General features: G+C 36.4%; 1 protein-coding gene across 1 annotated transcript; it reads right to left on the reverse strand.

Annotated features, from left to right (window-relative positions):
- Window positions 1–377: 377 nt before the first annotated feature.
- On the reverse strand, window positions 378–1279 carry LOC118749132 (putative nuclease HARBI1). The gene is made up of 3 exons (XM_036483900.1): window positions 973–1279; window positions 471–908; window positions 378–396 (listed from the first exon to the last, which is right to left on the reverse strand). Exons 1-3 carry the CDS (start codon window positions 1095–1097, stop codon window positions 378–380), a joined length of 582 nt encoding a protein of 193 aa, XP_036339793.1. The 5' UTR covers window positions 1098–1279.
- Window positions 1280–9644: the final 8365 nt, after the last annotated feature.

The raw sequence follows: 9644 nt of genomic DNA on the forward strand, positions 1-9644 counted from the left end.
TTTTTTTGGAGTATAGTGAAGAGCTCTTGCCTGCAACAAACATCTAAACCTATTCTTCAAAACTCCAATTGTTCGCTCAATGATACTTCTTCCTATGGCATGTTGTTTGTTATATGCCCTTTGTAGAGATCCTTCCTCAGAATTTCTGAACGGCGTCATTAAGTAAGGTTTCAGAGCGTATCCAGCATCCCCTAAGGCGGAGAAAATTATTATAAAAAAGGAAATACATGTTGGCTTAGTTTTGATTACATACCAAGTAGCCAAGTATTTCGAAGACCATTAAGATGTTGCTGCTCTAAATGTGTTTTCAATGACGACATATTAAAAACCATAGTCATGTGTCGCTCCCGGATTTTTGGCATTTATTTATCGTATTTTCATTGTATGATCACAGACCTGAAAATTACATAAGCATACACATTTAGAATCAGAAGTTAATAACACATATGTATGTATATATGGACACTTACAACCATAGCATGCTGAAGAATCCCTTTCTGTTATAATACAAATGCTGCAGTTCCTTCCTAGGTGCGACAATTTTAATGTGTGTACCATCAACACAGCCGATTATTCCTGGAATTCTACTTTTGTTATAAAAATGTGATTTTGCTTGTTGCAGTTCAGCCTCTGTGTAATTGAATTTTATCCATCTTTGGCAAATAAAACTTTCCAGAACATCTAGCACTTCTGATAGCACCACAGACACCGTGGGCTGTGCAGGTCCAAGTATATTTTCATTGCCAATGCTAAGTTGGTACGATCCCTGAGCACAAAATCGCAGAACTGTTGCTAGCTTTAAAACATGCGGAATAGATTTCGCTCGGGTGCATTGATTCAGCAGGTCTTCTGTAGTGGTCAGCACGTCCACAAACGCCTCTTTAGATACTCGGAAGTTTTTTATAAATCTTTAAACAAATTTCCTAAATGTTACATGTGTATGTCAAAACCTTTTTGGAAGGCCACACTTACGCAGTGGAATCAATTTCTAAGGGGTTGGAAGCGTCCCTCAACCGTTTCCTATTTCTGGCCAGCTCCACTAAGCTTTCATCTTCTGATGAATCGCCAAACCACAACTCCGCCGTACTCATTTTCATTAAGTTCTTATCAACTCGTTTTCTTTTTAATTTATTTTTATTTAGACAAATTTGTAAACTATTTAGTTTTACGTTTTAATCAACTCGGTTTTTCTTTCTCAGCTGACAGAAATATACTATTGTGAACAATCTAAACGAGCGAAATTCACAATAGCGCTATTCTTCATCGAATGAGCGCCATAATACCAAATGAAAATTCGTTCGCTCAGCACTTTCGACCACAGTCGAAAATCGAATGCAACTCATAATAGGGGCCTCTGTTCGACAGAAAATTCGATACTCAACGAAAATTTTGACACGGTTGCATAGCTCATAATACGAATTTCACTTTCGATCTTCGATAACCAGCGAAGATCGAAAATCGAATGCAACTCATAGTAAAACTATGTTCACATATCAATATTATCTCAATCAAAGCTCGTTTTTTAATCACCCCGTTTACACAGGCAAATCTCAGATTATTCGCCGTCAAATTTGTTGTGCTCGTTATTCTCACATCTCAAGGAAAAGTTATGTTTCTTCTCTGTGCCACCGTGATGACGTTTTTCTGCTATAATAAGCAATATAAATATATTTTAACTTAACATTTTATTAAAAATACCTTTACAAACCTCTTTTACTTGCTAGCGTACATTTTTGTTTACTTTTACATTTGGCATTTCTCCTCTTTTTCGCAAAAACAATCGATAAAACTAGGATGGACACCGAAAAGTTATCGGTTAAATCTGAGATTATTTTATAATTACAGATTAACAAGGGACGAATTTTATATGGCTAATCTCTTGTTATAATTACAGATTAGGGTGTTAAGCTCAAAAATGAGGATAATTTACTTATATGTGAACCTAGTATAAGGGCCAAAGTTTAAACGCCCGATCTGGCTGGTTTAAACTAAGATCAGCCAATCAAATGCCAGCCAGCTGTTCAACTCAGTTTACTTAATCTAAGTTTAAACTGGCACTGAAAAACCGGCCCTTAACGTTTTCTGTTCCTGGCCAATGTTCTATGCTCTCATCCTCTGACGAATCGTTCAACCAGAACTCCGTTGTACTCATTTTTACCACGTTTTTATAAACCCGCTTTCCTTTATATATCGTTTTTATTTGCACAAATTTACATAAATATGTATAAGCACACTATTTAGTTTGCTCGATTTGTAAACAAAGCTTCTCAGCGGTGAAAAATATACTATTGTGAACAACCTAAACGAGCGAAATTCACAATAGTGCTATTCTTCACCGAATGAGTGCCATAATACCAAATAAATTCGTTCGATCAGCACTTCCGACCACAGTCGAAGATCGAATGAAACTCATAATAGGGGCCAATGTCTGAGCCTTTAACAACTCCATTCCACTTGTCACTAAAACATGGGGTTTTTCGTCAGCTTGTAAAGAATCTTTCATAATACCACTTCACACAAACGGCAGCAAGTCCTCTATAGAAAACTATCGAGGCATAGCGAAGCTCTCCGCTATCCCCAAATTATTCGAAGCAATTATTGTTAATCAGCTGACATATTCTATATCTTCTTCAATTTCACAATCTCAGCGCGGGTTTTCTAAAGAAAAATCTATTAGCACTAATTTATTGGAGTTTACAACTTATGTCTCAAACGATTTTAGAGAAAATGCTCATACCGACGTAATATACACCGATTTCAGTAAAGCTTTTGACAATGTATGTCACTCGTTACTCATCCGTAAACTCGACCTAATCGGTTTTCAGCAAAGTCTTCTTCAATGGATCTCTTCTTACCTCTCCGATAGAACACAAAGAGTTATTTTTAAAAATTGTTCTTCCAGCATCCAGTTTCTTCAGGAGTTCCTGATATGATATTTCTTCTATAATAAAATATTCTAAAATTTTAATTTATGCCGATGATGTGAAACTTTTTAAAATATTGTCCTCTATCGAAGAAAGGTCTTTGTTACAAGCGGATCTGGGCAACGTGGTTAGTTGGTGTAATGCAAATTATATGCCACTTAACCCTAAACAATGTAAAGTTATGTGTTCCTCTCGAAGGGCAGTTCAACCAGCTGTTTATTCAATTTCAAATTATAATCTGGTGCAGGTATCTAATTTTGTCGATCTTGGTATCACAATAGATTCCAAACTCAGTTGCAACCTTCATATTAATATTACAGTCAATAAAGCCAAAGGTGTTTTTGCATTTGTAAAGCGATGGTCAAAAGAGTTTAAAGATCCTTATGTTACAAAAGCTCACTTTAGTTAAACCTAAACTAGAATACTGATCTATTGTTTGGAATCCCCGGTATCAAGTTTATTCAGATAGGATTGAATTAATTCAAAAATAATTCTTGCTTTTTGCATTGCGTGATTTTAACTGGGATTCATACTACAATCTCCTCCTTACACTAGTCGTCTAAAGCTCATAAATTTGCCTACACTCGCAAGTCATAGAGAAATGCTAGGTATAATATTTATCGTAAAATTAATGAGAGGCTTGATTAATAGCCCGGCCCTTCTGGCTGAGGTAAATTTTAATGTTCCCTCTCGAGTGTCAAGACTCTTTCGACCTCCATTTTTGAAGCCATGCAAACCTAATTTTGAACTAAACGAATCATTCCGTTGTTTATGTCGAGATTTTAACTCTGATTCCGGCACGTTTGCTATAAAGAAAACTATCAGTTTCCCTCTCAATAATTAAAATACTATCTTTAGCATATTCTGTAGCTGAATAGTTTTAGATCTCAACACTTGCCAAACTTCTATTTCCACGACTCGGCATGCGGACTGCTCCCTTTGTGTCGGTTGGGCGGGAATGGAGGGTAAAAGCCGTTGGGAATAATTAATTAGTTTTGACTTGTTACATTTAGTTCAGTAAATTGTTATTTCCTGTTATTATGATAACAATGTTTTCCAAACAAACTGGTGGATTGGGAGCTATATGTGAAATTAAAAAATTTCTCAAAAACTTGCATTTGACTGTAAATTCCGCCTTCAAGAAAAATTTCTATTTCCAGCTTGTTTGAATTCTCGCTTAACGACATTTAGCTAAAAATTTAGAAGTTATAAGTTATTTTTAGTACAGTCAAGTTATTGTTGAAAATTAGTCATCGGCATGGTTGTCAATTTACTTTGAATGCTAAGAGAAGGGTTGCTCGGGATGTAAAAGTTGATTTTTTCGCATTAAAGTTAACTACTACAGGTCGGAAAACTTTTTAAAATTTTAAAATTACTTGGTGTTATTAAATGCACGTTTATGTAGCTACAAAACTAATTTTTCAAAGTGACAAAAATAAAGGAAAATTTCTTGCTTGGATGATGAGCAGCCAACTGTTAAAAATGTTATTATAGCTCGTACATATATAAAAAATGTTCTTTAAACTTACGAATACTTTTGGGAAAAGGTATCCAAATTTACACTGAGGAAAAAATCGAAGTATCCCTCCAAATTTAAGGCGAAAATTTATCCAATTGGATACATATGTATCAAAGCGGCAGCACTGTTTGGGAGCAGTAAACGAGATTATCCCTACGTCCTATAGCGTCATCTGTCAGTGTCCCGTGTTATGGTCTGTCAAAATTTATTGGAAAATTCTTAGGTGACTTAACGTCGGAGGAATACAACATACGAAACTCATTGAGACTGAAAGAAAGATTAGAGAAGGTGCGTATATGTGAAGAGGACTTATTAGTATCATTTGACGTGGTGTCATTATTCACCAACATTCCCACATATCTATATATGTGCAAATTCAGTCAAATTATGTCTAGAACAAACATACCAAAAAACAAGTTTTTGGATCTCTTAAACTTCTGTCTTAAAGATAACAATTATTTCATGTACGATGGCAAAATCTACACATAAAGTTTTGGGATGCCGATGGGTAATCCCCTCTCCCCGACTATAGCAGATATAATCATGAACGACTTATTGGATAATACAATCTCGGGATGAAAGAAACTTCACAACATTGACATCTAATTCATAGTTAAGTACGTGGACGACATCTTCGCGATAGTGAAACGAATCGACGTAGATATTATTCTGAAAACAGTAAACCGGTACCACAACAAGCTGCAATTTACTATTGAAAGCGAGGAAAATTTCAAGATCCCCTTTTTAGACGACCTCATCCATAGAAAAAATGACGAAATATTACTTGACTGGTACTCCAAGCCTATATCGTCTGGACGAATAATAAATTTTCTGTCCTCGCAACCCATGAAATATAAAATTAACGCAACAAAAAATTTGATAAATAAAATACTGACCATAAGCCACAAACAATTTTTAGATGAAAATACAAAGAAAATCTACAAAATCCTCACAAACAACAATTACCCCAGTCACCTTATAAAAACTCTAATAGAACAAAAATTAACAGAAGTAAACAACAAAGAAAATAAAATAACACCCACCGCAACAACAACTGAAACAAAACAATACTTTAGCGTTACATACATACCTAAGTTGACGGACAAATTCAACCACAACATAAACGAACATAAGAAAAACATAACTCTGGCGTACAAATCAAATTGCACACTGTCCACAATCTTCACAAAAACTAAAAGTCCTATCGAAACCTACCAACAAAGCAACGTGGTGTATGAAGTGAAATGCATGGGAGGAGAAAATGTAGACTGCAACTAAATATATATAGGTACAACGAAAAGAACACTGGGAATCCGTTTAGCAGAACACGAAGAGGACATAAGAAAGGAAAAGAAAAACACAGCACTCGCACAACATATGATAGAAAACAGTCACACAGCTGATCTTGCAAACCAAGAATGATAGAATACAAGATTGCGCATTCCTGCGGGTGATGACGTCAAGATAGCAACGAATAGGAAAGAGTAATTGGAGATGGAGGAGAGAAAGAGTGTTAACCGTCAAACCATGGAGGTCGCCATATTTACATGCATATAAACATCTCTGCATACATACAAACAGTTTGCTAAAATAACGTCACACGAACAACTGATTCTGTCAAATTCGCCAAGAGCAAAGTAGCCGTACTGCTGATTGCGCCACCTCTGTCTCCCTACATCGTGTTGCAAACGCAAGAATAATAGATGTTGAAAAGAGAGAGAGGACAAGATACACACTAGAGAGCCTTCGCATATTAGAGAATAGAAAAAGAACGATGAATACAAAACAAGACACAGATGATATTGCGGCTACTTATTTATTATGTTTCCCTGCAAAAATCGCGACTACTCCATGCATGCGTGTAAAGAGTACTACCTAAGGGCCAAGGAGTACTCCAAAATTAACCACAATTCATATAAAAAATATGGTCCAATTAACATTGCGATGTCCTAGGGCAGGACCATATACTCCATCCCCGCATTACATCAGAGTAGCACAAAACTACTCGAACATATTAACAATGGCATTATTGCTATATTTTTTCCTTTGTACACGCTTTTGTTTTTCACTTCTCAAATACTTTTTCGAAATTAATAAAAACCAAGACAAAAATTAAATATTATATGTTGCCTCTGACGGTATTCGAACCCGAACATGCTGGGAGCTAAGAACTAACAGCGAGCATACCTACACGTTCAGCTATAGCCAGACATGCAAATGCGCTTTCAAATGCTTAACTTCATTCACGTTTCGTTAAAACACGAGCAGTGATCGGATAACAAACAATGAGCTAGCGCAGAGACACCAGTTGGTAGCATGACAGAGGAACACTTTTGTAAGTACTCCAATTTACCACAAATAGACTACATGATCCAACGATTTTTGCAGGGATATTCTAAATTTCAGTTTAAGGTTTTGTTAAATTTGCTTTAAGGGTATATGCATTTTGAATAATACTATTATTTAAAATTCTTATTTTCATAAACATTCTGGACCGGAAAAACAATCTTTTAACTTTAACGTCGCAGTCCACTTCACATGCTATCTCAACGTGTTGTTTTATGAAGGCATCGGTAATCAATAAGCCATCTCCATTAAGGGCCGGTTACTCAATGTCTGGTTAACACTAATCTGCGGTTAAACATCGTTATCGACGTTTACGACTCCATGCATATAACAGGGAGTCGGTAACGTCGATAACTATGTTTAGCCGGAGATTAGTGTTAACCAGACATTGAGTAACCGGCCCTTAGTGATTTAAATATTTTTTCAAGTTCGTTCAAATCACTTAAAAGTTTGTTATTGGGCTTTATTAAACCGCCTTCACTAAGGTGGTTTACCCAAGTGAACGTCCCATCTGGGCGCTACAATTTCAGACACATCATTTTTTAGACGACGACAAATGTATCCCGCAAGATTTTCTAAAGCCTCGTATTCAAGAGACTGCAATTCTTTGTCCTTGCCTTCGTCATTCTCAGGTAGCGTGGGGCCAATTTTAGAAAACAATTTTCCTACGAGCAAATGTAGCATGTACAAATTTGTAAAATAAGCAACAAAAAAATGAGTAAGGAAAGTATCTGTTAATGGAGGATTTGTTTTTCTATGTCCGGGGTATCGTCTTCCTCTACATTCGCGCTGTTGGATAAAACGCCAAGATTGTTACCCAATAGGTAGCTGCGTAGCCTATATTTGAATTCTTGGCGATCTGGGTGTTCGTGTAAACTCCCTTTTGAACGTATTATGCCAAAAAATTCTCCAGGACGTGATTTAGACGGTACGTTAAAATGTACTTCACATTAAAACGCTTTTGCAAGTCTGCATACAACAATTTTAGTGCCCTATTTGATTGAAGTATGCCTACAAAATGGAAATCTAGAAATTAATTTATTTATTTATTATAACTTGGTTTTGAACTTGCCTTTTTGAAATGGGAGCAATGCCATCCTATTTCCCGCTATCATATTTGCTACCAACTCACTCATTTCGTCTATAATTTTATTTTGTACTTGGAGAGCAAGGCCATATGCATGCACTCGTTCTCTGGAATCTGTATATGGGACGCGCGTGTTCATCACATCGAACCAATCGTTGACCTGTTAATATAAATGTATATATACATAAACGTCAAGTGTAAGTTTGTATATTATAAAAGCCTTACAGTTTTGAAAAGTTTGTGACATTCCCGCCAATTTCTCCCGTTCAAGAACCCCATGCTTGCAGCTCTTGTTATTGCCTGAGCAATCGTGTGGGAAAATAGCTTCGTTGCCATTTTCACATTTTGTCGCTCACAACCACCAACTAGTAAATGGCTGCTGCTTATCTTGTGCGTGATTCGTAAATCTGTTGAAGTGCAAGATAGTAGATCAACAATGATATCTTTTTGCACCACCCAAATCGGTGACCATAGCAGCAACAGTAAAACCACACGTTTTTACGGACTTTAAAATGTCTTCTACAATTTCCACAGATAGTTGGCAGTCAAAATTGTAATAGAGAGGTTGTTTCCATTTTGATATTAGTCCTTTGTAAATTGACATAAAAATTTAGATGGTTAAAAGTCGAAGCTCAAATTTTCACATACATACCTCTGAGCAATCCAACTTGTACATAATTCACAGGGCTTAAGGCTCTGTTATGCATACTTGGCATTGCTTGAGAGTTGTCACATAAGGAATCCGTTAAATGAGCTTCGCGTGTAAGCTGTTACCCAACGCACAGCATTACATACGTAGAAGTCTGTTGGTTTTTGATTTCCACGTAAAAATGGTATAGCAGTGCATGCACTGCCAAGTATGCATAACAGAGCCTTTAGCGTTGTGTCAGTCGATTTGTCATAGCAGTATGCTCTACGAATTTTCATTTCGTCTAGGCTTAGTACACAAATCTTTTACTAATCAGTCATCTCTTTCGTTGCCGCTAAGATTTTAATAATTGGTTGTATTATACCCGGAGAAATATTAATTTTGGTTGCCCAATGTTGAAGGGTTCGAATAGCAGGTAATTGCTTTTTTTAAAGGAGCCTATAACCCTTTGCGCTTGCTGAATACAGTGTTATGGAGTTTGCTATATCATTTTCTGACCAAATTTGCCGTTTTTAAATTTTTTATTTGCCCTTTGGTAAAAATTCCCAAAAGCTTCTCCTCCATATTTGCTTTTTCTAACTCAGCTCTTGCTAATTTTTACACTTTTATTTTTTCATAAATATGCTTTCGTTCCGAGTGTCGCAACTGCTGTTCAAGTAAAAATTTCAATCGCTTTAAGGGCCGGTTGTTCAATGTCTGGTTATCACTACTTGCCGGTTAGACATCATTATCGACGATTTCGACATCATGCGTTTAACATGTGTTCGATAAAGCAGTCGTTGTATCTAACCGGGCTTCTACCTCCAATTTGTGCTAATCAGACATTGAACAACCGGCCCTAATTTGTGTCTGATAATATAAAGTAATACATAAACATGATAAATAAACTGCAACCATTAGTGATTAGTGAGTTAAACTTACATCTGATTTTTCAATAATTTAAGTTCAGCTGAATTGTCTTCAACATTACCATTGCTTGTTATGATCGGGTTGTAAACTGTTGTGGGCGATGTCTGTGTACCTGTCTCGCATGTTTTGGTTGCGGCTGCTACGCCGGCGTGAGATGTGCGCTGCTTGGAAAGAGCACTCGATGGTCGCATACCTACTTCTATTTTGCAT

This window comes from Rhagoletis pomonella, unplaced genomic scaffold (genome assembly GCF_013731165.1).
Source record: "Rhagoletis pomonella isolate Grant_MI unplaced genomic scaffold, Rhpom_1.0 Rhpom_scaffold_00014, whole genome shotgun sequence".
Classification (NCBI taxonomy): domain Eukaryota; kingdom Metazoa; phylum Arthropoda; class Insecta; order Diptera; family Tephritidae; genus Rhagoletis; species Rhagoletis pomonella.